General features: G+C 39.1%; 1 protein-coding gene across 4 annotated transcripts in view; it reads left to right on the top strand.

The window, feature by feature from the left end:
• PLEKHA7 (pleckstrin homology domain containing A7) overlaps nt 1-27,668 on the top strand; it is a 918,161-nt gene that overhangs the window by 489,313 nt on the left and 401,180 nt on the right. For all 4 annotated transcript variants that reach the window (XM_053720631.1, XM_053720632.1, XM_053720630.1 and 1 more), the window contains one exon: nt 4,236-4,319. In XM_053720631.1, the coding sequence (XP_053576606.1) occupies nt 4,236-4,319 (84 nt within the window). The remainder of the gene's footprint in view (nt 1-4,235; nt 4,320-27,668) is intronic.

Below are 27,668 nucleotides of genomic sequence, written 5' to 3'. Positions count from 1 at the left end.
AGTAAAGGTATGGAACAGCTTATCATGTTGACTCGAATCACCTTCTAGCTTATCTACCCTTTGTCCTATCTCTGCCAAATCTTTTTTCACATCCGCTATTTCCTCGCGAATGCACTGTTTTACCTGTTGAACCAGGGATGTAAAGTCTTTCTTAGAAGGCAAGGAATCTAACAAAGCTTTGGGAATAGTGATTGGGTGTGTAGTAGATTCAGAGTCAGATTCTGAGGACGAAAAATCTTCTCTCCCTCCAGCCTCCATTTCTATATTGCCTGTTGCATGCTGAGAATCAAGGCTTTTAAAAAATGTATTTACAGAGGGTACTCCGCTCACTTTTTTCTTGCCGGGTTTATCCCCCTTGGTTCCTTTTTTGGGAGACATGTCAGCCTGATTTCTTGTTATAGAAGTGAGGTAAATCCTCGTAGCCACTTTCTAAAAGCCAGGGCTATGGCTGAGCTAGGGATTCTGTATGAGCCTTATAGTACCGCTAAGGATATAGCAAAAACAACACGTTGTATGGTAATATAAAAAACAGGAGCCGTATAGCACAAAAGTTAATGACACTGCATAGGGAGAGTCACCAGAAAGTATTTTCAGTCTTTTGTTATATAATGCCTTACTGCACCAGCTCCAGTAAACCCAGCTTTAACTAACGGTCACTTTGTTAGGCATATCCTTATAGCTCCCCAAGCATAGTGTGTGTTGGAGTAGGATCGTGCGATGTTTGAGGAGTAGGCCCACATCTAATTAACTGTGACGCACTATGAAATTTACTTTGACCGTCATTGTTTATATCTTTCTAGGTCGAACTGGCACCATCTAACAAAATTGGCCATATAGCATACCAATATCTCTGAGGCTGTGTATGGTTACTTAATATAAGTTAGGGTTTTTCCTCCATGTCTGCGGCCTTAGCGCCTGTGTTGTGTGTATGGCGCTTGGTGTGTTAAGTATACAGTTCTTACCGCTCGATGCCTCCAATCTGAGTGATGTCTCGTTCCGAGTCGCAATTGTCAGTTGCGGAGTAAGCGGGTCATTTGGGGTTAATACCCCAGTCGAATTGCAGAGCAATCTTGGTCGGAAGAAATCGAGCCCCTGCAAGCCGCAGGCTGGAGTGCTGTAGAATGCCCGTATAGTGTGCAGGGGTCTCCGTTGTTGATCTTAGCGTTGCAGTGCTTCTGTTAGGAACACCTATGTAGCAAAGGTGTTTTTAAGGGTAGACTTGATTAAGTTCACCTAGGATTCGTCTAGTTATAGGTAGCTTGGCCTTCTTTACAGCACGGAGCTCACTCTGGTGCAGCCATCTCTGTTGAGCGCTGGCTCCGCCCCCTCCAATTCCTTTTTTAATATGCTTTCGCACTTTTTTATCACCCCACTTCTTGGCTATTCGTTAAACTGAATTGTGGGTGTGGTGAGGGGTGTATTTATAGGCATTTTGAGGTTTGGGAAACTTTGCCCCTCCTGGTAGGAATGTATATCCCATACGTCACTAGCTCATGGACTCTTGCTAATATGAAAGAAATGAATTTATCAGATAAGTTCTTACATAAATTATGTTTTTTTATCAAATTTGCTACGTTCCCATGATATTCTGCGTTGAAGAGATACCTAGGTAGCATCTGGAGCACTACATTACAGGAATTAGTGCTGCCAGCTAGTGCTCTTGGAAATGGATCACATTCTTGCAAAACTGCTGCCATATAGTGCTCCAGAAATGGTCCATCTCTTAAAGGAAAAGTACATTTTCAAAATTCAACCTATGCAGTAATGTTCTAGATTATCCTATATGTGATCATTACAGTCGTTAAGTTTAAAAAAAAAAAAAAAATTCTTATTTTGTAGATATGTTAGAAAAATTGCGTACCATATTCCTTCTTACTCCTCCCACCCAACCATTTCCGTATTGATGAAGATTACAAGTAAGATCGGTCCTACCCGTTCTTACGTGTACATTTGTGCGCATTCTCATCCGTCTACGCATCTTGTGCATGCGCACAATTGTTCTCTCTCTGTAATTCGGGCATGCGCAAATGAAACTCCTAGAATACACTGTTACATTATACACCTAATTTATTTGTCTATTATTATAAAATACGCAGTTATTCATTCCTATAAAGTTTGCACCGATCTATTCAGTTTGCATTGTAAAGGATCATTATAACATGTAATATACTTACTACAATTTAAATATTGTATCAACTGACAGTTATGATCGATGATTGTACTTGCGAGAACAGCGCTGACTTAAAAAACGCAAATACCCATGCGTATTACATGCACAAACATATCAGACGGCCGCAGTAATTAGTAAGTTGCAAATGCGTAGTTGGAATGGTGGGCGGTAGTTAGGTATTTTGGGATGCCAGTGGGGGACCAATTAAAACGGTCTAATTGGAACATGTCATTAATAAACAAAAAATACACACAGGCAGAGTTACGGAGGTAGGAACGCTCTATGAAAAAGGTAACAAAAGGTTACGATCAGTATATATGTAAAGAAAACGATGAATGAAACTCATACTTATTTTAGTTATACTTGCGAATGCTGCCTGGCTGAGTGCCAAAATGGACTTTTCCTTTAAGTGCCCTGCTTTTCAACAAAAGATACCAAGAGAACATAGACAATTAATAATAGAAGTAAATTAGAAAGTTGTTTAAAATCACATGCTCTATCTAAATCATGAGATAAATATTTTTGGATTTATATCCCTTTAACAAAAGTATATTGCAAAGTTTGTGTTTGTTTTTTGTAATAATAAAATGAAACGTTATAGTTCATTTACTATGTGATTGCTGCCATTTTAAAGGGACATATAAATGGTGTTTGACCAACATGCTGAGATTCCACTTGAAACGTTTGCATTCTGTTTAATTTTTGACACAAAAAATAATTAATTTTCTTGTGGACGTCACTTTCAAGCATAGAACAGTAGGCTCTGTGCCCTCATATCCACCACTCTTGTATGTTCTAGGTTTTGAGGACACCTTGTGTGACATCTTCTGGTTTTCTGTGCTTGTGCCTATGCCTGACACGTCATCTGCAGAACAGAAATTCACTAAAGCATTGGTAACATTACATACTCTAATTCAGTGTTTTTAACTCCAGTCCTCGAGTACCCCCAGATTTTCATGATATCATAACTAGAGCACAGGTGAAATAATCAGCTTTGATCTAGTTCAGATATCATGGAAACCTGGCCTGTTAGGGGTACTTTAGGAGTTTAGAAAGACTGCTCTAGTTTGATAGTGCATATCATTTTTGCATTGATGACCTTACCTAACTCTCTCTCTAGAGTTAAACATAGCACACAGCTCCCAATCACAGGCTGCTTCTTACTTGCTGACTTTGTGGTGTAATATTACAAGTGGAGCCCAAAAATGCAAGCGGTGTGGAGCATTAACGTCACTGGATTGCAATTCGTACTACTTGCATTTTGTTATGACAAGTTCATACTTAATATATATTGTGTGTGCGGAGGTATAATGTGCACTACAGTATTCATGCCAGATAGCACAGGTGTGTTTTTCCTTCAGATAACAGATTTCTGTGAGGGCTCTCACTAAGATTTAAGTTGGATAACGCTAAACTGCTAAACCAATGAAACGCAAAACTGCGGCTCAAGTAGTAGAGTTTTTTTGTTATGTTCTTTGCTGTACACCTTTCATGTTTTTGAATGTTCAATAACAAGTGATAATAATGATTACCTGGTTATCAAAACCTCTGTGGGCTAAATAAACAACTCTTTGGTTAAGATGCATTTTGACAAACAACTTTTAATACCAGATTGAGAATTATTGTTTGCGCAAGGCACAAGGCACAAGACACAATTAATTAGTTACATTTTCCTTCCCACTGTATCATGTGACAGTCATCAACCAATCACAAAATGCAGAGAGAGAATTCTTGCACATGCTCAGTTGGTGCCAGTGCCTCAGAAAGTCTTCATATAATTAAAGTGAATTTGGAAAATTGTTTAAAATTTTATGTTTCATCTAAATCATGAAAGTTTCATTTTGAGTTTAGCGTTTCTTTAAACAACAGCTTTTGCATTTTCCATGAATGTTCTGTGTCTTTAAAATTACACTTTTATGATGCTACAGAAAAATTGTTTTTTAATATTTGGTTGGCCATTTACATGTTCTACACATTTTGTGTAATATTTAGGTATCTGAATGATCTATATGGATGAGTAGAACTCTGTTTAAACAAAGTGTTTTATTCTTTCCTGTTTTTTTAGTCATAATCAGAGGACCACAACATTCAGTCATCCTGTGACAGGAGAAATATCTCCGGAAAACTTTGAGTTTGATTTACGAGAAGAGTAAGTACGCTCTTTGTAATAACGGTTTACTGTTGTTAAATGTTTGGTGTGAGATCTTTAAATACAATTTTAAGAAAATGGCCATGAGAAAAAACACACTATATAGGTTCCAAGTAAGGGCGTGAAATGCGTAGGACTTACCATGCTGTATTCCATGAGCTTTTAACTTTGTGGTAATCTTTTTCATTTTAAACTACACTACATTTTCTATGGCTTGGTGGTTTTTGTGGCAGTTCTGTTCTTTGCATTTTGGTTGCTCGCAGAGTTTCGGGTTTTAAAGAACCATTAAATACAGTAAAATGTTTAAAAAATCTGACAAAGACAATGCAATATCACTTTGAATTTGAAATGAGCAGTAGAATATTTTCTGGCACATGTCAGTTATTCCAATTTCCCCTCTCCCTGTAACCATGTGATGGTTATCAGCCAGTCACAAAATGCTATACATCCAAACAGCGCAACTTTTGCACATGCTCAGTAAGAGTCTCAGAAAGTGTCCATATACATTTTTTCCATATTTTGAAAATGCATGTTTTATCTGAATCATCAAACTTAAATGTTTTCTTTAGTGGCCCTTTAAGGCCCAGGCAGGGGATGTCGTTACCATTGGGTTAAACACATAATTATATACAAGCAACAGTACAGGATTTTCCATTTAGAAATGTATGTCCCTTTAACACTAATGGTCAGAAATCTGAACAGTTTCTATGATGCTATGAATGAGTTCTGATATATGAAGTTAGAGCATTATATAAGGAGCACAGATCTAATGTGTAGCAATAGAATTAGAGATTCCCTCGAGTGTTTTATGTTAAATCCACTCTCCTACAGATCTTAAATCAATAAGGTTTCCTGCCATGGTTACTTAAAGGGACATCAGTATCCTGGGGCTGTATGAAACATTTTTTTACAAGGTTTTCATTATTTATGAAGTAAAAAAAATCTTTTAACTGTGAGATGTTAGCAAACACTTTAATCAGTGTCTGTGTTTGATCTGCTACTGGTACCACAGAGTAAAAGGAAGGTATCGCAGGGGGAATAAAAGCCAAAAAGCAGCTTTATTCACATTTGCTGGTAGATAAAGCTTTGTTATTACAGATCGGGATGTGGCCTTTTCAAGCACAGCGAGAAACTGTCAAAGTCAATCACCAATCGGGATGTGTTCCCGATGTTTAGAGCTGATGCAACTGAAAAACCTAATAAGAGTTATGTTAAAGGGACAGGGGAGTCAACGTTAAAGGGACATGAGACTGAATTTTCTTTTCATATTGAAGTTAGTGGGACATGACTGACAAAAAGCTTCCCCCCTAACAGTGAGCATGCTTCATATTTTTTTACCTCAGTCTTCCCTCATGGAAAGAGGCTGTTGTTTCACCAGAAGAGACCATGAGAAATTCAATAGAAGTAAGTTGTACACTTTCTGAATCCTGTCAGCTTAAAGAGACTTGAAACTCAAAATGTTTTCATTCAGCATTCAGTTTTAAGCAACTTTCCAGTTTACTTCTGTTATTGAATTTGCTTTGTTCTTTTGGTATCCTTTGCTGAAAAGCATACCTAGATAGGCTCAGGTGCAACAATGCACCATTGGGAAGCTAGCTGCTGATTGCTTGATGCATGTATAGGCCTCTTGTCATTGGCTCATCCTGCGTTCAGCTAGCTCCCAGTAGTGCATTGCTCCTCCTTCAACAAAGGATACCAAGATAATAAAGCAGATTTGATAATAGAAGTAAATTGGAACGTTATTTAAAATCACATGTTCTGTCTGAATCATGAAGAAAATAAAATAGGGTTTCATTCCCCACCCCGTCCCCCACATACCTCTGGGAGGTGTTTCTATCTAGTCCAGTAGTCAGAATCATGTTGGCACCAATGGATAGCTGTGTTCTACTTTATATGTGAAGGAATACATTTATTGTTCAATATAAAATGGTTATAGAAAAAAAGATATAAAAATCTAAATAGACTGATTAGGGATATAGAATTGGTCAACAAGTAAATTAATTCTGTCCCTGCAAACTATTACCTGACTGGAAATAGCTAATATCATTTGTTAATTCTCAACCAGTTATAGCAGTATGTACAATTTATGTTCACATGGAGAGCAAAGAAAAACAAATTAGTGACTAAAGGGCAGATTATCTAAACCTCGCCAGATCAGAAGTGTTTCTTCTCACACTGGCTGTCCTGGAGGAATTATCTTAAAAAATGGGCAGTCCGCGCGAGTGGCGAGATATCTCCTATTGAAATTAAAGGAACAGTCAAGTCCAAAATAAACTTTCATGATTCATATAGGGCATGTGATTTTAAACAACTTTTGAATTTACCTTTATCACCAGTTTTGCTTTGTTTTCTTGGTATTCTTAGTTGAAAACTAAACCTAGGAGGTTCATGTGCTAATTTCTTAGATCTTGAATGCCGCCTCTAATCTGAAAGCATTTTGACAGTTTTTCACCAATAGATGGCATTAGTTCATGTGTTTCATATAGATGACATTGAGCTCACGCACATGAAGTGACCACTGATTCTGATTGACTAAAATGCAAGTCTGTCAAAAGAACTAATATAAGGGGGCAGTTTGCAGTGTCTTAGATACAAGGTAATTACAGAGGTAAAACTTGTATTATTATAACTGTGTTGGTTATGCAAAACTGGGGAATGGGTAATAAAGGGATTATCTATCTTTTGAAACAACAACATTTCTGGTGTTGACTGTCCCTTTAATGGCGCTCACCGTGTAGGGCAAAGTTAGCAGTGAGCAGGGGACGCACTTTAAAAATTAAATCCTGCAGCCAATATAAATCACATTATGCTGTTTTGTCACAACCTCGCCACCTTTTCATTTGCAAGAAAAAACTGTGAGAACTGTAGGGCGAAAATATTTAGAGAATTACGCTGGGAATTGAGAGAAAATGTCATACGCGTCCATGGAACGCCTATCTTTAGCGCATTTTATGAAAAAACAATTACACTTTGTCTTTCTACTTATAAGTACAAAATTTTATGTGTTGCTTTCCAAAGGCAAGGAGAGTCCACGACTTCATTCATTACTGTTGGGAAATACCACACCTGGCCACCAGGAGGAGACAAATACACCCCAGCTAAAGCTTATAAAAATCCCTCCCACTTTCCCTAATCCCCAGTCATTCTTTGCCTTTGTTTACTATAGGAGGCAGGCAGAGAAAGTGCTAAGAAGATATCTGGATTTAGTCCTTTTATGGGTAGTTTCCCTAAGAAGACAGGACTGGGGTTTTCAAAGTAGCCATGTAATTCTCTCAGTGAGAGTTGTGGTGAAAGCTAGCTGTTGGAAGCCGCAGGGTAGTTTCTATGTTTGCTTTCCAGCATGTATCTGCTAACACCTCTTGTAACCAGTGTTACCTTACACTGCTTTACTTTATTTCTCAGATCAGTGTCAGAACTATGGAAGTGACTGTCAGACCTGGAAGGCTGTGTCTGTTCCACAGCAAGGATCCTGGAGGGTAAGTCCCTTTATTTCTTTCATGTAATTAGCAAGAGTCCATGAGCTAGTGACGCATGGGATATACATTCCTACCAGGAGGGGCAAAGTTTCCCAAACCTCAAAATGCCTATAAATACACCCCTCACCACACCCACAAATCAGTTTTACAAACTTTGCCTCCTATGGAGGTGGTGAAGTAAGTTTGTGCTAGATTCTACGTTGATATGCGCTCCGCAGCAGGTTGGAGCCCGGTTTTCCTCTCAGCGTGCAGTGAATGTCAGAGGGATGTGAGGAGAGTATTGCCTATTTGAATTCAATGATCTCCTTCTACGGGCTCTATTTCATAGGTTCTCTGTTATCGGTCGTAGAGATTCATCTCTTACCTCCCTTTTCAGATCGACAATATACTCTTATTTATATACCATTACCTCTGCTGATTTTCGTTTCAGTACTGGTTTGGCTTTCTACAACATGTAGATGAGTGTCCTGGGGTAAGTAAGTCTTATTTTCTGTGACACTCTAAGCTATGGTTGGGCACTTTTTTATAAAGTTCTAAATATATGTATTCAAACATTTATTTGCCTTGACTCAGGATGTTCAACATTCCTTATTTCAGACAGTCAGTTTCATATTTGGGATAATGCATATGAATCAATCAATTTTTTTCTTACCTTAAAATTTGACTTTCCCTGTGGGCTGTTAGGCTCGCGGGGGCTGAAAATGCTTCATTTTATTGCGTCATTCTTGGCGCAGACTTTTTTGGCGTCATACGTGTCGCCGGAAGTTGCGTCATTTTTGACGTTCTTTTGCGCTAAAAGTGTCGGCGTTCCGGATGTGGCGTCATTTTTGGCGCCAAAAGCATTTAGGCGCCAAATAATGTGGGCGTCATTTTTGGCGCTAAAAAAATATGGGCGTCACTATTGTCTCCACATTATTTAAGTCTCATTATTTATTGCTTCTGGTTGCTAGAAGCTTGTTCACTGGCATTTTTTCCCATTCCTGAAACTGTCATTTAAGGAATTTGATAAATTTTTGCTTTATATGTTGTTTTTTCTATTACATATTGCAAGATGTCCCACGTTGAAACTGAGTCAGAAGATACTTCTGGAAAATCGCTGCCTGGTGCTGGAGCTACCAAAGCTAAGTGTATCTGCTGTAAACTTATGGTATCTGTTCCTCCAGCTGTTGTTTGTACTGTTTGTCATGACAAACTTGTTAATGCAGATAATATTTCCTTTAGTACTGTTACATTACCTGTTGCTGTTCCATCAACATCTAATACTCAGAGTGTTCCTGATAACATAAGAGATTTTGTTTCTAAATCCATTAAGAAGGCTATGTCTGTTATTCCTCCTTCTAGTAAACGTAAAAAGTCTTTTAAAACTTCTAATTTTTCAGATGAATTTTTAAATGAACATCATCATTCTGATTCTGATAATGGTTCTTCTGGTTCAGAGGATTCTGTCTCAGAGGTTGATGCTGATAAATCTTCATATTTATTTAAAATGGAATTTATTCGTTCTTTACTTAAAGAAGTCCTAATTGCATTAGAAATTGAGGATTCTGGTCCTCTTGATACTAAATCTAAACATTTAGATAAGGTTTTTAAATCTCCTGTAGTTATTCCAGAAGTTTTTCCTGTCCCTAGTGCTATTTCTGAAGTAATTTCCAGGGAATGGAATAATTTGGATAATTAATTTACTCCTTCTAAACGTTTTAAGCAATTATATCCTGTGCCATCTGACAGATTAGAGTTTTGGGACAAAATCCCTAAGGTTGATGGGGCTGTCTCTACTCTTGCTAAGCGTACTACTATTCCTACGGCAGATGGTACTTCCTTTAAGGATCCTTTAGATAGGAAAATTGAATCCTTTCTAAGAAAAGCTTACTTGTGTTCAGGTAATCTTCTTAGACCTGCTATATCTTTAGCGGATGTTGCTGCAGCTTCAACTTTTTGGTTAGAAGCTTTAGCGCAACAAGTAACAGATCATAATTCTCATAGCATTATTATTCTTCTTCAACATGCTAATAATTTCATTTGTGATGCCATCTTTGATATCATTAGAGTTGATGTCAGGTATATGTCTCTAGCTATTTTAGCTAGAAGAGCTTTATGGCTTAAAACTTGGAATGCTGATATGTCTTCTAAGTCTACTCTGCTTTCCCTTTCTTTCCAGGGTAATACATTGTTTGGTTCTCAGTTGGATTCTATTATCTCAACTGTTACTGGAGGGAAAGGAACTTTTTTACCACAGGATAAAAAAATCTAAAGGTAAATTTAGGTCTAATAATCGTTTTCGTTCCTTTCGTCACAACAAGGAACAAAAACCTGATCCTTCATCCTCAGGAGCGGTATCAGTTTGGAAACCATCTCCAGTCTGGAATAAATCCAAGCCTTTTAGAAAATCAAAGCCAGCTCCTAAGTCCACATGAAGGTGCGGCCCTCATTCCAGCTCAGCTGGTAGGGGGCAGATTACGTTTTTTCAAAGAAATTTGGATCAATTCCGTTCACAATCTTTGGATTCAGAACATTATTTCAGAAGGGTACAGAATTGGCTTCAAGATAAGGCCTCCTGCAAAGAGATTTTTTCTTTCCCGTGTCCCCAGTAAACCCAGCAAAGGCTCAAGCATTTCTGAAATGTGTTTCAGATCTAGAGTTGGCTGGAGTAATTATGCCAGTTCCAGTTCTGGAACAGGGGCTGGGGTTTTATTCAAATCTCTTCATTGTACCAAAGAAGGAGAATTCCTTCAGACCAGTTCTGGATCTAAAAATATTGAATCGTTATGTAAGGATACCAACATTCAAAATGGTAACTGTAAGGACTATCCTGCCTTTTGTTCAGCAAGGGCATTATATGTCTACAATAGATTTACAGGATGCATATCTGCATATTCCGATTCATCCAGATAACTATCAGTTTCTGAGATTCTCTTTCCTAGACAAGCATTACCAGTTTGTGGCTCTGCCGTTTGGCCTAGCTACAGCTCCAAGAATTTTTACGAAGGTTCTCGGTTCCCTTCTGTCTGTAATCAGAGAACAGGGTATTGTGGTATTTCCTTATTTGGACGATATCTTGGTACTTGCTCAGTCTTCACATTTAGCAGAATCTCATACGAATTGACTTGTGTTGTTTCTTCAACATCATGGTTGGAGGATCAATTTACCAAAAAGTTCATTGATTCCTCAGACACAGGTAACCTTTTTAGGTTTCCAGATAGATTCAGTGTCCATGATTCTATCTTTGACAGACAAGAGACGTCTAAAATTGATATCAGCTTGTCGAAACCTTTTTTTATGAGAGGTCACAGTGTGACTTTTTTATTTCCCTCTAAGAAGGGGTTTGGGTACGTTATATTATCCTTTAATGGTATATTCAGTTACTAGTGAGCATAGGTGGACTTGTTTGTTTGCTTATACTTTTAATTCCTTAGGTGCCTTATTTCTGACACCAGAGTTTTGTGGCATGTTTTTTGTGACTTTATTTGGTTTGTGTGGGGTAAAACTCTATGTATGGTGTTTTTTGTGAGTGTTTTTTTTTTACTTTAGTGCTACTTGCTTAGTTTCTGCTTTGAAATCTAAGAAGAGTGCTAACCCCTCAGAGCCTTCTACTTCTCAGGACTCTGTTCTTCAGGATGTGTCTCAACTTTCTCCTTCCCTGTCCCGTCACATGTCACAAGCAGTGCCCTGCGGCTTAACTCAAACTCCATCTGGAGGGTATTTTAAGATTTTGCGACTCAGCTGCAATCTCCTGTTTCTGCTGCACTTAGTGCTTTTCCTGTTTCTGGCAAACACAAGTGTACAATTAAGCATATATTTACCCTGTTGCTGGGGCCAGTTCTCCTATTAAGGCTAGGTTGGCTAGTTTATTTCAGCTTTCTGAGGATGATCTTACTTCTTTAGCTTCTGAGGGTGAACTTTCTGATTCAGATACCCCTGCAAAAAAGGTTGTAGAGCCTGAGGAAGTAAGTTTTAGATTTAAACTTGAACATCTCCGTTTTCTGCTGAAGGAGGTTTTGTTAACTCTTGATCCTAAGCTTTTGGATTAACCTAGAATTCCTAAGCTGGGCAGGGTTTATGATGTTAAGAGATCTCCAGAGACATTTTTGTTCCCTTCTTGCATGTCTGAAATTATTTCGAAGGAATGGGAGAAACAGGGAACACCCTTCTCTCCTTCTGCTATTTTTAAAAGGTTGTGTTCAGTTCCTAATTTTCACTTGGAGGTGTGGAGTTCTATTCCTAAAGTGGAAGGTTCCATATCCACTCTCGCTTAGCATACTACTATTCCCCTTGAGGATAGTACTTCCTTTAGGGTCCCATAGATAGAAAGTTGAAGGGGTATTTAAGGAAGATGTTTCTTCAAATGGGGCTTCTTTTTCAACCTACTGCTGCTATTGCAGCTGTTGCTGGAGCTGCCACTTATTAGTGGGACTCGTTGTCAGACTTGATTCAGGTGGAAACTCCTTTGGAAGATATTCAGGAGAAAATTAGAGCTATTAAGATAGCCAATTCTTTTATTTGTGATGCTAATATGCAGGTGATTCGATTAAACGATAAGTCTTCAGGCTTAGCGGTTCTTTCGCGTAGAGCACTTTTGCTAAAGTCCTGGTCCACTGATACTGTATCTAAATTCAGGCTCCTGGCTTTACCCTTTAAGGGGAAGACTCTGTTCGGTTCTGGTTTAGACTCCATTATCTCTATTGTTACTGGGGGAAAGTGTGCTTTCCTTCCTCAGGATAAGAAAGCTAAATTAAAGGGTCATCAGTCTTCTAATTTTCAGCCCTTTCGTTTAGACAAGGGTCAGCGTCCACAGACCTCATCCAAGTCGGATCAGTCCAAACCCATTTGTAAACCTGGTCATTGGAACAAGGCTAAACAATCTAATATGCTCTCTGAAGAACATAAGTCTGCATGAAGGGGTGGCCCCCGGTCCAGAATCGTATCTTGTCAGGGGCAGACTGTCTTTTTTTCCAGGAGACTTAGTTTCAAGACGTTCAGGATCCCTGGGTTCTGGAGGTTGTTGCTCAGGTGTACAGGATAGGTTTTGCATCTTGTTCTCCAAGAGGCAGATTCATTCTATCAAATATTTCCCAGAACCTTATGAAAAGGACAGCCTTTTTAAATTGTGTTCAGGATCTGTTTTCTCTAGGAGTGATTTTCCCTGTGCCCCCCTCAGAATGAGGGCTGGGGTTTTATTCAAATCTATTTGTGGTTCCAAAAAAAGACTTACAGGCCTATCCTGGATTTAAAATGTCTGCACAAGTTTCTCAGGGTTCCGTCCTTCAAGATAAAAACTATAAGATCCATTCTTTTGTTGGTTCAGGAAGGTCAATTTATGACCACGATTGACTTGAAGGATGCATAACTACATGTTTTGATCCACAAGGATAATTTCAATTTATGCGCTTTGCCTTTCTCTGGACAAGCTCTTTCAGTTTGTAGCTCTGCCTTTTGGCCTGGCTACTGCACCAAGAATCTTCACGAAGGTATAAGGAGTCCTTCTGGCGGTGGCCAGGATGCAAGGTATTGTAGTTGCTCCTCACCAGGACGATATCTTGGTTAAAGCTCAATCTTTTCCTTTAGCAAGATCTCACACAGATTCTCTTCTGTGTCTTCTTCGGACTCACGGATGGAAGATAAATTTGGGAAAGTTGTTCCCAGTACCAAAGTGAGTTTTCTGGGGACGATCATCGACTTGTTCCATGAAGATTTTTCTGACGGATGCAAGACTCGCTCTCTCCAGTCTTCTTCAATTCCTTCAGTGGGTCAGTGCATGAAAGTGATAGGTTTAATGGATATTATTCATTTTGCTCACTTCCATCTGAGATCTTTACAACTATGCATGTTCAGACAATGGAACGGGGATCATTCGGATCTTTCTCAGTAAATTGTCCTGAACAGCCAAGTAAGAGATTATCTGTCCGGGTTGCTCTGTCAGGATCACCTTTCTCAAGGCACGCACTTCTTGAGATCATCTTGGGAGATTGTGACAATGTGACTTTGGTTGCCTATATAAATCAGGGGGGAACAAGGAGTTCCCTGGCAGTGAGAGAGGTGTCTCGCATCTTACAGTGGGCAGAGTTTCACAATTGTCAGATTTTGAGCCATTCATATTGCAGGGTTGGACAATTGGGAAGCAGACTTTCTGAGCAGAAAGAGCTTCCATCCCGGGGAGTGGTCCCTTCAACACGAGGTGTTTTCCGAGATAACTCTCAAATGGGGAATTCCGGAGATAGATCTTATGGCTCAATGCCAAACTGCCCAGATACGGGTTGAGATCGAGAGATTCACAAGCAGTGTTGATGGATGCGTTAGTAGCTCCGTGGAGGTTCAAACATATGTATGTTTCCTTTGTTGGCGCTTCTTCCTCGAGTGATTGCCCACATCAAACAGGAACAGGCCTCTGTGATTCTGATTGCTCTGGCCTCGCAGGACTTGGTTTGTAGATCTGGTAAGGATGTCGTCCTCTCCTCCATGGTGGTTACCTCTGCGAATGGACCTTCTTCTTCAAGGTCCATTGCTTTATCAAAATCTAAATTCTCTGAGTCTGACTGCATGGAGATTTAATGTTTAGTTCTTTCCAAAAGAGGTTTTTCAGACAGGGTTATTGATACTTTGATTCAGGCTCATAAGCCTTTTACTCATTGCATTTACCATAAGGTTTGGTGTACTTATTTGGACTGGTGTGGGGATCAAGGTTTCCCTTGGTGTAAGGTGAGAGTACCTCTGATTCTTTTGTTTCTTCAGGATGGTCTGGAAAAGGGGTTATCGACTAGTTCTCTAAAGGGGCAGATCTCAGCCTTGTGTGTGTTACTGCACAAGAGATTGGCTAACCTCCCTAATGTTCAGTCTTTTGTTCAGGCTTTCGTTAGAATTAGGCCTGTGTTTAAACCTATTGCTCCTCCTTGGAGTCTTAGGGGCTCATTTATTAAGCTCCATATGGAGCTTGAAGGGCCGTGTTTCTGGCAAGCCTTCAGACTCGCCAGAAACACCAGTTATGAAGCAGCGGTCCAAAGACCGCTGCTCCATAACCTGTCCGCTTGCTCTGAGGAGGCAGATAGAGATCGTGTGAAATCAACCCGATCAAATACGTAACAAGTAAAGTTTTTTACCTAAGGTAGTTTCAGACCGCAATATCAATCAGGAAATTGTTGTTCCTTCCCTGTGTCCTAATCTTTCCTTTCAGAAGGAATGCTTGTTGCACAATCTGGATATTGTGCGTGCTTTGAAGTTTTATCTTCATGCTGCCAAGGATTTAAAGGGACATGAAACCCATTTTTTTTCTTTTATGATTTAGAAAGAGCATGCAATTTTAAACAACTTTCTAATTTACTTCTATTATCTAATTTGCATTATTCTCTTGATATACTGTGTTGAAAAGCATATCTAGATATGCTCAGTAGCTGCTGATTGGTTGCTGTACATATATGCCTCATATGATTGGCTCACCCATGTGCATTGCTATTTCTTCAACAGAGGATAGCTAAACAATGAAGCAAACTAGATAATAGAAGTAAATTTGAATGTTGTTTAAAATTGTATTCTCTACTTGAATCATGAAAGAAATGTTTGGGGTTTAATGTCCCTTTAAGACAATCTTCGTCCTTATTTATCTTGTTCATGGCTAAGTGCTAGGGTTAGAAGGCTACTGCTACTACTCTTTCTTTTTGGTTGCGGAGTGTCATTCGTTTGGCTTATGAGACAGCTGGTTAACCGCCTCCTGAGAGGTTACGGCTCATTCTACCCAGGCAGTGTCCTCTTCTTGGGCTTTTAAGAAAGGTGGAACAAATTTGCAAGGTGGCTACTTAGTCTTCTTTGCATACTTTTTCAATATTTTACAAATTTGATGTTTTTGCCTCAGCTGAGGCTTTTTTTGGGAGAAAGGTGCTTCAATTGTTGATGCCTTCAGATTAAGTTTGCCTGCCTTTTTTCCCTCCCTGTTCATTCTGTGTCCTCTCTAGCTTGGGTATTGGGCGGCTTCCCAACAGTAATGAATGAAGTCATGGACTCTCCCTGCCTTTGAAAAGAAAACAAAATTTATGCTTACCGAATAAATTATTTTCTTTCCTGGCAGGGAGAGTCCACGACCCCACCCTGTGTTTTGTGGCGGCTATTTTATCTTCTCTATACCCCTAGTGTTTCTCCTGCTTTTTCCTTATTCCTCGGCTAAATAACTGGGGATTACAGGAAGTGGGAGGGATATTTATAAGCTTTGGCTGGGGTGTCTTTGCCGCCTCCTGATGACCAGGTGTGGTATTTCACAACAGTAATGAATGAAATCGTGGGCTCTCCCTGCCAGGAAAGAAAATAAGTTATCAGGTAAGCATCAATTTTGTTTTTTTGCACATCCAGTGTACTTAAATTACGATTACACTGTGCATATTTAATATGATATATTCCTGTGTAATTTAAATACAAATTTTAATGTTTTTTCTTTTATAAAAATGGCTACAATAAGAGGTAGCAGCAGCATAAATCAACTTCACAGTTGGGCTGAGAGAGACAAACACATTTGAAAAGTTGTTCCTGATGCAAATATAAGCCACTTTCATTGTTAAATTGTCTCTTAATGTAATTTATTTCAAAACTCTGTAGTCTCCTTAAAGGGACATTAAACACTGCGATAGTAATATAAAATGATAAATCGTATACATAAAAACAATCTGCAATGTACTTTCATTATTTATTTTGTCCCCTTTTCCTGTAATTCCATTCTGAAATTGTGAAATTTTCAGTTCTTGTTAAAAATGATAGTGCAGAACACTGTAATATCCCACACAGCCATTGGCTGCACGCTCTAGCGACCTATTTATAGCTGTCGCTAATTGGCCATGGCAGAAAACGTAACCTAAGTTACAACATGGCAGCTCCCCTGTTTTATAGACACTAAAACTTTACACTTATTTTGTCAATATTTAAACAGCTAAATAAACTTTAAAAAATACATCTACGTGTTATTCTGAGATAAATCTTTTCTTTGAATTCATCATTATATCTAGCATTTTTTTAGCGTTGGTTTTCCCTTTAATGACTATATCAGTGTTTCCCAATATATTTTTTTTGGTAAGCCATGATACTCTCTTGTAATTCATGTGACACCCCCTGATCTATTTTGTATATCTGTGACACCACAATGATTGCGAGAGATATTTATGGAAACGAGAGACTACTGACAAATGTATGTATGAGCAATTTTATACAATCAGCATTAAAGCTCAAAGATAAAAACTTGTGGATTTAAATATTTTCTCCCTGATCACTAATTCTGCACACACTGGGGACTTTGAAGCTAGAGGATGTCCTGTAACAAGTCTCAACACAATCACAAGTAGGGTTGAGGTATATGATGTTTAATTAAAATATTTAGAAATTGGCTGTGCTATATTAGTACCTCTGTTAGCTGGAAATCCCACCCCAATATGAATCCTAGATCAGACAAAGTAATTGTTCATAAGCACCTCTGTAGCACTAATGACCTCAGATGAATAAAATATTTTAATGGCTGCTAGCATTACCTTGTTGCCTCTTTGTGGGCTGGCGCACACTGCTGCAGTGACAGGTTACAACAATACCATTTTTATTTTTCTTTCACGTTTCCCTGTGTGCACTGTGCTTTTAGTTCTTTTAGTAATTGCAGCTGATAAAGTCAGTACATCACCCCTGGAGAGATGCCTTGTGTTGTTTTATCCATCGCTTTGGTTACTATGGCAGCAGAAGACGGAAAAACTAAACACCTGGGATCTAGAAACTTAGACTGTCTAGTTCATACCTAGGTTTTGAGTGACGGGGATCTGGCAGAATGATTATGATATATATATATATATATATATATATATAAAGTATATGTTTTTTTTAAATATCTTTATGTATATCTATCTCAAGAGAGAGTATGTTAAAGATTTAATAATAGATATGTGTTTCTGTGTGTGTGTGTGTGTGTATATATATATATATATATATATATGTGTGTGTGTGTGCAGATAGATTCCCTGATGCACTAAATTCTTGCTCTATATTCAGTGCTGTTCCCTTTTTGACCTGTGTTTTATATTTCTATTAATCCTGAAAATCCCATTTTTAATTTAACAATTTTATTCTCTGTCAAAGATAATCCCTCAACCATGCACTTTCCTTATTCATTTTAAAGACCCTATTCAATCTATTTCCCTGTCTTCCCTAGTCCAGTTGTAACTCTTTTCCCTGACTTCCCTTGTCCAGATGTAACCCTTCCACTCCCATCTCTGAATGGTTAAGTGTTAAGGGGCTTATTAAAAAACCTGACTGGGTTGTGGCTGTGCTTTGGAACTTAGATATGAGTGAGATCCTGATAATTGTAGCTCTTATTTTCTTGATGCTGGAGTAGTGTAATATTCATGATTTGTAGCCTTAGAAGAGTTAAGTATTTGCACTTCAGTGGCATCTGAAACTGTATTACACTATGAAATCATTAGCTGAGCAGTCAAGGCTAAAGCAGATTTTATGGTTGCTTGTTACATGGGTCAGTGAAAAAAATGTCACATACAATTTCTGAGCTGCTACAGTAGGGAGGGAACAACCCTTATATGCAGAAGATATAACACACTTTTTATTAACATGCTTTGCTGCCTGTTCAAGGTGACCCTGTATTACCAAAGCAGTGACTTACAGGCGTAGTGGGAAACCAACGTGGGTTTGTGAATGGCAGCTCTCCAGTTCTGATGTGCTAGGTATGTTGTTTACTTTTAATGGTCACCTTAGTAAACTAAATGAATGCAAATCTTCACTGTCAGTTTTATTTATTTTTAAATTGCTTCCTTGTAAGAATAACAGACGCCAGTTCATTTAATTTTTATTCTACAGAGGACTTCATATTTATTCAGTGCAAAAAAAAAATGCATTTTAATGGGACATTAAACACAATACATTTTATAAGCATTGTATTGAGGTTATTCCCCACCTCCCGCTAGTCATGGGTGCTGCGATGTTGAAATCTAGGTTTCACTACATTCCAGTGCTGACCTGTTTACACATGTGCATCAACTCTCCTTCATGTATCTGCAATGAAACCTAAGTTCCAAAATGGCGGCACCTAAATTTACAAGGAGGTGTAAGAAATGTGCTTAGTGTCCCTTTAAATTCTTTTGGGGTATTTTATTTGAGATTTTCTTCCTTGATTGGGAGCGTTCTAGTTTTATTATTGTCCTTTTTTTTTTTTTTCTTCTAGTGTTATTGATATGAGCGTGTACGTCTATGCAGTAAAGCAAGACATATCTTTGCTGACATATCTAGTGATACATTTATTTGGCAATTCTGTGCAATGTGCTTGTTTCTAACCACTTCATGATCAAACAAGTGACAGACAACTCATCACCTGTGCCTTGCATGTCAAAAAGAATTCTGATATGGCAAATGTCACATATGTATTGGTGTAATTAAAACTGCTTCACTCCATCTCAGAAGTCTCACAAAGTAGACAGACTTCTTGCAAATATAAAAAAATAAGAGACAGGAGGAGTAAACACTACAGTTTTAACTGTGCTTGTTCCTTGGATGTGTAGGCCTAGATCACTGGTTTTCAAACCTGACCTCAGGCTCCCTAACAGGCAAGATTGTGAGGATATCTTAACTAGAGCACAGGTGAAATAATCAGCTGATTAGTAACCATGGTTATTTTGCCTGCTCTCATCCAAGGTGATCCTGGAAATCTGGCCTTTGGGGAGGCCTGAGGACAGGTTTGAAAACCAGTGGCATAGACAGAGCTCCTAATTAAATTAGTGTTTGGGAGCAGAGACGTTCTCCACCTCCCAGTGCCATCAGAGTCTCACTCAGAGCAGTATCTATTATATCTAGAGACAGAATTCTTCCAGTGTTTAATGGTCAAGCTGTATCCGAGTCCCCCTTTTCCAGGGGGCTCATTTATGAAGCCTAAAGTTCAATGCTACAGGACATCAGTGCAGGCACAGAATAACCTGCAGGTTATAGCACATACTGATGCACATGTCTTGATTTATTATTTTGTCTGTTTGTTATTACGCACAAATTGTTTCAGGATGAGACAGTTTACCTTTCTCTCTCAGCCACCTCCTTTTTTCCATTAAAGAAAAAGGTACTACTAGAAATTAAAACATATATGCATGCTAAATGTCATCAAACCACTTTTACTTGTTTGAAGAAAATGTAGTTAACAAACACAGGATGGTATGTAGCGGCCATCACTGACCTATGAACCCAATAAAAAAGAACAAAGAGCCTGATCCGTAGAAGACTGTAGCTGAAACGAGGCTTGGACCAACCATATGCTACGGGTATGGCTTGGACCAATCATAAAAGGGTATGGCTTGGACCAACCATATACGGGTACGGCTTGGACCAACCATATACTACAGGTATGGCTTGAACCAACCATAGAGGGTATGGCTTGCAGCAACCATATATGGGTACGGCTTGGACCAACCATATACGGGTATGCTTGGACCAACCATATACGGGTACAGCTTGGACAAATCATATGCAGGTACGGCTTGGACCAACCATATACAGGTACGGCTTGGACCAACCATATAAGGGTACAGCTTGGACCAACCATATAAGGGTTACGGCTTGGACCAACCATATATGGGTACGGCTTGGACCAACCATATACGGGTACATCTGGAGGAAGAATATACAATCTGGGGATCTTACAATAATCAGATGAATCCACCCTTCATCTGGTCTTCCAAGGTTGTTCTGAGACAGAATAGCCAGAACTGCCTTAGGCAGTACTACAGTCGATCCAATCCTGGGGATTTGTTGAGCTAATGTTCTTACATGTTCTAGGTGGAATACATGATCGATTTAAAGGGACATGCAATTTTAACAACTTCCTTTTTTATTTATATTATCAATTTTGCTGTATTCTCTTGGTATTCTTTGTTGAAGAAGAAACAATGCACTACTGGGAGCTAAGCCAATGACAAAAAGTATACATGTGCAGCCACCAATCAGCAGCAAGCTCCCAGCTCCTGGGTCTACCTAGGAATGCTTTTCATCTAATGTTACCAAGCATACTAAGCAAATTAAATAATAAACGTAAATTGGAAAGTTGTTTAAAATTGTATGTTCGATCTGAATCATGAAATAAATTTTGTATTCATTCCCCTTTTAACCATCAAAAAGCTGTACGCAGGTCTTACAGAGGTCAGGGGGTTGCTGGACTTTAATAGCGAGAACACCGTACTGTTGTTGTATGTCCCAATACCTGGTTATGATATTACTGGGAGTGTTTTGCAGAAATATAATATTGTACTAGATTAAACGGCTGGACCCGTCTTTAACAGAACGTTACTAGTTGCTGTCACGGATACCAGACGGCTAAGGCTATCCCCCACCCCCCTACAACCTCACCCCTGTTGTTTCTCAGTGGTTTTAGGCTCCTCAGAGCAACCACTATCTCTGGAAGCTGTTTTTTTGCTTTGTTTTGGCTTGTTTTGCCTTCAGAGAAGAGATGGTTTATGAACAGGAAAACCCTCCTAAGCTGGCCGGGCTCCTGTAACTCGCGGTCGGCCGCCTCACAACGGACACCTGCCTAACTCCTCTCAGGCTGGACGGGCTCCTGGAACTCCCGGTCGGCCACAGGACACCATGACAACCGCTAACTTTACCCCTGGTCGCTCCAGCAGCCCTTTGCCCCAGAGCTCCGCTCTTTTGGGGATTGGTAGCCCCTAGGGAGGACAAGAGCTGTGGCAATTATCGGAGGGGAGCTCCTTAGGGAACTGGGGGTTTTGGATACCCCTAACCCCATAACTGCAACGGAATGTAACTCCGGTCCCCAGTAACAAATCATGCTGATTTTTGGACTGTGGCATCTGGGGACCGAGAGCTTTAAAATGACACCCGTGCCGCCGCTCCACCGGGATCACTCGAAACCGCCACCCCTAAGTATTGGGATTGTTTGAGACTGTGGTTCCTATGGAGGTGCCGGGCTGTCTGGAGGGGCGGGAATGGCGGGAAAATTGTGGGATTGTCCTTTGTGTTATCAAGATGAGATGTGTGTATAAAAGGAGTGTATGTTGTACAATAAAATCAGTTCTTGTTTCACCTGAATGCTAGTCTGTCTAGTTATTTGCGTGAGCTCCAGCTAAAATCACTTTCCTGGGCTACATAGCAGCCTGTTCCAGGCAGAGGAAGGACACTCTGGCAGATCTACCTAGTCTGGTAGCTGGAGTCTGCCACAGGGTGGGACCCTGAGTACTGGTGCTGTCGGGCATCAGGGGTGGCTACAGGCTGTGGTCACTTGCCAGCTACATAGCTGCCGTCGGCAGGGATTAAGCAGGACCCGTTTGGCGGAGCTACCCAGTCGGGGTAGCCGGGGATATCCGTCACAGTTGCTATGAGCCTGCAGCTCTCGTCAGAGTCGTTCTCTTATAATAACACTTTACAGGGGTTTCTTGATTATCTTACTAGGCGATGCCATCTTGCAGCTCACTGCATCCAGTGGCAGAAGTGGTGAACACTGTCAGTGATGTTGACTTTTTCATGGCTGTACCAGGCACTTCGGCTTCGCGCACACAATATAGAGTAGTTGGTTTACATTTATTTATTTTTTTTAAACAAAGTTTAAAGTGACGTAAAACCAACATTTTTTTTCTCATGATTCAGTCAGAAAATACAATTTTTAAAAAGTTTCCAATTTACTTCTATTATCAAATCTGCTTCATTCTCATGTTATTCTTTGCTGAAGTGATATCTCGATATGTAGTGTGTACATGTCTTGAGCACTTTATGACGGGAAACAGTGCTGCTCTGCTTTGTCACAGGGTGCGAGAATACCCAAGCACCAAGATGGCAGCACTTAGTATGTAGAGCTTGGCCATCCAGTAAGGGGTTAAAAAGAGAAATCTCATTGAAGGAAAAACAATATTATAGTGAGAAGCTGGGCCCAGCACTTTCATGTCCCATTAAGGGAGGTGGAAATGATTAATAAACTCAAATTCAAAGCAAAAAGATTTAAAGGGACAGTCTAGTCAAAATTAAACTTGCATGATTCAAATAGGACTTGTCATTTTAAACAACTTTCCAATTTACATTTGTCATCAAATTTGCTTTGTTATCTTGGTCTTCTTTGTTGAAAGCTAAACCTACGTAGACTCCTATGCTAATTTCTAAGCCCTTGAATGCCACCTCTTATCGCAGTGCATTTTGACCGTTATTCAGTTAGACAATGCTAGTTTTTGTTCGCCATATATTTAACATTGTTCTTATGCACATGGAGTTATTTATGAGCCAGCACTGACTGGCTAAAATGCAAGTCTGTCAAAAGAAATGAGATAAGGGGCAATCTGCAGAGGCTTAGATACAAGTTAATCACAGAGGTAAAATGTATATTATTATAACTGTGTTGGTTATGTAAAACTGGGAATTGGGGAAAAAAAGGGAATATCTTTTTAAACAATAAAGCGTTTCAAGTAGACTGTCCCTTTTAATTTGATTAATTTTTTTATTTCATGATATCCTATGTTGAGATTCGGTTCCTTTTTATAAGATCATTCAGAAGAAGGCTAAGGAGTGTGCATGTGTTTTGACTATTATATATATAGTATTGTTACCTCAGTATGCTTTTACTGAAATAAGCCAAGTTTCAACAAAGCATACAAAGGAACGATGTAAAGTTGATAATAGATGTAAACTGGACAGCTTTTCTATTTAATTGTGTGCATCTGAATCCTGCTTGCTTTTGACTTCCCTTTAAGAGAGAGCACCAATCAATTTCTATTTTATTTTTACCTTATACAGAAACAAACTGCGTATTTGTGTAGACTGAGATAAAAGATAAATGTTACTTTAAGAGCTTATGTAATGATAATTGCTGTGGGTAAGATGAACAATACACACCTACTATAGACACACCGGTTTCACAAGGAAATCAGCTGTATTTTCTAGCACCCACACAATCAGCATGTGAGGTTCAAGTGTTTTGGCTTCAAATAGTAATCTGCAGAAAAGACGATTAGACCTAAATGGAACAAGTCATTTGTTGTGAACGAAATAGAAACAATTGCTGCTTATTTCATTCTAAAATTAAATAAAAAAAACTTTTAATTTGCTAAACTTTACCAAAAATTTTCAGTGGTTGAATTTAACTATATACAGTACAAAAATGCACCAAAATATCTTATACAACGTGGTTAAAATCATTAAAGAATATCTCTCTCTCGTGTATATATATATATATATATATATATATATATATATACATACATATATACATACATATATATATATATATATATATATATATATATACACATATATACACTCCTCACATTTTTTTAAATATTTTATTATCTTTTCATGTGACAACACTGAAGAAATGGCACTTTGCTACAATGTAAAGTAGTGAATAAATTTGCTGTCCCCTCAAAATAACTCAACACAACAATATTTTGTGTGGCCACCATTACTTTCCAGCACTGCCTTAACCCTCTTGGGCATGGAGTTCAGCAGAGCTTCACAGGTTGCCACTGCAGTCCTCTTCCACTCCTCCATGACGACATCACAGAGCTGGTGGATCTTAGAGACCTTGCACTCTCCAACCTTCCGTTTGAGGATGCCCCACAGATGCTCAATAGGGTTTAGGTCTGGAGACAAGCTTGGTCAGTCCATCACCCTTACCCTCAGCTTCTTTAGCAAGGCAGTGGTCGTCTTGGAGGTGTGTAGTAGTTATTATCTTGTTGGAATACTGCCCTGCGGCCCAGTCTCTGAAGTGAGGGGTTTATGCTCTGCTTCACTATGTCACAGTAAATGTTTCCCTCAATGAACTGTAGCTCCCCAGTGCCAGCAGCACTCATGCAGGTCCAGACCATGACACTCCCACCACCATACTTGACTGTAGGCAAGACACACTTGTCTTTGTACTCCTCCCCTGGTTGCCGCCACACACGCTTGACACCATCTGAACTAAATAAGTTTTTTAGTCTCATCGAACCACAGGACATGGTTCCAGTAATCCATGCCTTAGTCTGCTTGCCTTCAGCAAACTGTTTGTTGGCTTTCTTGTGCATCATCTTTAGAAGAAGCTTCCTTCAGGGACGTCAGCCATGCAGTCCAATTTGATGCAGTGTGCGTTGTATGGTCTGAGCACTGACAGGCTGACCCCCCACCCCTTCAACCTCTGCAGCAATGCTGGCAGCACTCATACGTCTATTTCCCAAAGACAACCTCTGGATATGACGCTGAGCACGTGCACTCAACTTCTTTAGATGACCATGGTGAGGCCTGTTCTGAGTGGAACCTGTCCTGTGAAACCGCTGTATGGTCTTGCACACCATGCTGCAGCTTAGTTTCAGGGTCTTGGCAATCTTCTTATAGCCTAGGCCATCTTTATGTAGAGCAACAATTATTTTATTTCAGGTCCTCAGAGAGTTCTTTGCCATGAGGTGCCATGTTGAACTTCCAGTGACCAGTATGAGAGAGTGTGAGAGCAATAACACCACATTTAACACACCTGCTCCACATTCACGCCTGAGACCTTGTAACGCTAACGAGTTACATGACACCGGGGAGGGAAAATGGCTAATTGGGCCCAATTTGGACATTTCCATTTAGGGGTGTACTCACTTTTGTTGCCAATGGTTTAGACATTAATGGCTGTGTGTTGTTATTTTGAGGGGACAGCAAATTTACACTGTTATACAGGCTGTACACTCACTACTTTACATTGTAGCAAAGTGTCATTTCTTCAGTGTTGTCACATGAAAAGATATAAAATATTTACAAAAATGTGAGGGGTGTACTCACTTTTGTGAGAAACTGTGTGTATATATATATATATATATATATATATATATATATATATGTATATATATATGTAAAAATTAAAGTTCTTGCACCCACTCCTGTCTGGGGTTAACTGCCTGTGACCCTGTGACAGCACAGCTTTTTGTGAGTGCCGCTGAGCATGTTGCTGGGTCATGGGATGTGTACCTAGTCCGGTCTTGGAGTGCAGTCCCCTTCCATATTTTGTATATTTCTGGGTGATTACATATGCCTGTGCACCCCTCCGTTGTTCCCAGTTTTATTCGGATTTGAGAGCTTGCATTGTGTGGCTGTGTTAGGGACTCGGGTATTGGAAAGGACCTTGACGTGGTACCTGAGTTTGTCCCATTTGGCCAGATGCGGTAACTAACTTTTCCATTTTTGCTTTTAAATCTTTACTGTGAGCTTGCTGGTGAGTACTGGGTTTTCTTTATGTGTTGTATTAATTTGTTTTGTAATGTCACTATGGTTCTTGCACCCACTCCTGTCTGGGGTTAACTGCCTGTGACAGCACAGCTTTTTGTGAGTGCCACTGAGCACCCAGGGCTGAGCATGTTGCTGGGTCAAAGGATGTGTAAGTTATGGTGGAGATAAAAGTTTGAGATTAAAATCCTCCATGTCTCAAAAGTAAATCAATAAAAAAAATTGCATAGCAAATTAGCACATTTAGGCAAGTATCCCTGCTTGCTTTTCCCCAGTAAAAGTCCATATACATTGTTACCAATGCATAAGAGGATTCTGGGTAAGATATGCAAATTAGATTAGATATGGGTGAGAAGAGGAAAGTATATCAGCACTAAGTAGATACCCTGAGATCAATAGGTATAATATTCTATACTTTTAAAAATGCTGCCCTAAACCCAAACAAAAGAAGATTCAGGGTCCCCAGCCTAGAAATCCTAGTGTTCAAAGTTAAATAAAGATGTGACACAAAAGAATGGCAAAAGACGCACAGATAGGAAATAAAGAAAATATCTGATACTCAATTCCCTTATAAATATGTCATGAAATGACCACAGAAAGGATATATAACAAATATATATAAAGCGCTTAAAAATGAGGATAATAAATGAATTATTAAAAAAGGGGTAATCACACCTAGTAAAAATTCAAAATTAAAAAATTCATAGATACAATAAAATCAAATATACATATGATACATATGAAAAGTGAGAATAAAAAGTAAAAAATAATAAAAATAAAAAATAAATATAAACAGCTGGCACCAAAACAGGTGTTAATCAGTTGGTGCCTAAATGTATTCAGAATAAAGAACGTTGTATGAAATCAAACATCGTGTGTGTTGGTAAACAGTGTCTCAGTCCTATAACAGATCAAATTGAAGCAATGTAGGTGGAGTATGTAGTTACAAATGACTTCCAAAGGTGTTCAAAAATGCCCACTTACTAGAAACTACCTCAATCAGATGAGGTAAGTGCTGCACATGAATTGCATCCAGGGTCCTGTATCCGTCAGTCAGTTAATGAGCTTCGACATTGCCTGGGTATGGTAGATTCCTTCCTCTCTATCTCTTTCTCTCCATATTACAGGAGGCAGGATATAATAGAGGAGACAAAAAACGCCAAAAAATAATGCAATATTGTAGTGATAAAATAGAAAATTATTTCTCAACCCAAATTGCTATGAGGTATCAGTTAAAGGGACACTGAACCCAAATTTTTTCTTTCGTGATTCAGATAAAGCATGCAATTTTAAGCAACTTTCTAATTTACTCCTATTATCAATTTTTCTTTGTTCTTTTGCTGTCTTTATTTAAAAAAGAAGGCATCTAAGCTTTTTTTTTGGGTTCAGTACTCTGGACAGCAGTGGAATGTATCCACCAATCAGCAAGGACAACCCAGGTTGTTCACCAAAAATTGGCCAGCATCTAAACTTATTCTTGCATTTCAAATAAAGATACCAAGAGAATGAAGACAATTTGATAATAGGAGTAAATTAGAAAGTTGCTTACATGCTTGTCATGCTCTATCTGAATCATGAAAGAAAAAAATGTGGGTTCAGTGTCCCTTTAAGCATTATAAATACAAATTGTGGATATACACAGCAGTTCAAGTGGTTCAGCAGATCCCACTGGTGATGTACATATATAATGGTGAAA

This window comes from Bombina bombina, chromosome 7 (genome assembly GCF_027579735.1).
Source record: "Bombina bombina isolate aBomBom1 chromosome 7, aBomBom1.pri, whole genome shotgun sequence".
NCBI classification, from domain to species: Eukaryota; Metazoa; Chordata; class Amphibia; order Anura; family Bombinatoridae; genus Bombina; species Bombina bombina.
The sequence above is the reverse complement of the archived record's forward strand: the minus strand, read 5'-3'. Positions and strand labels throughout refer to the sequence as shown.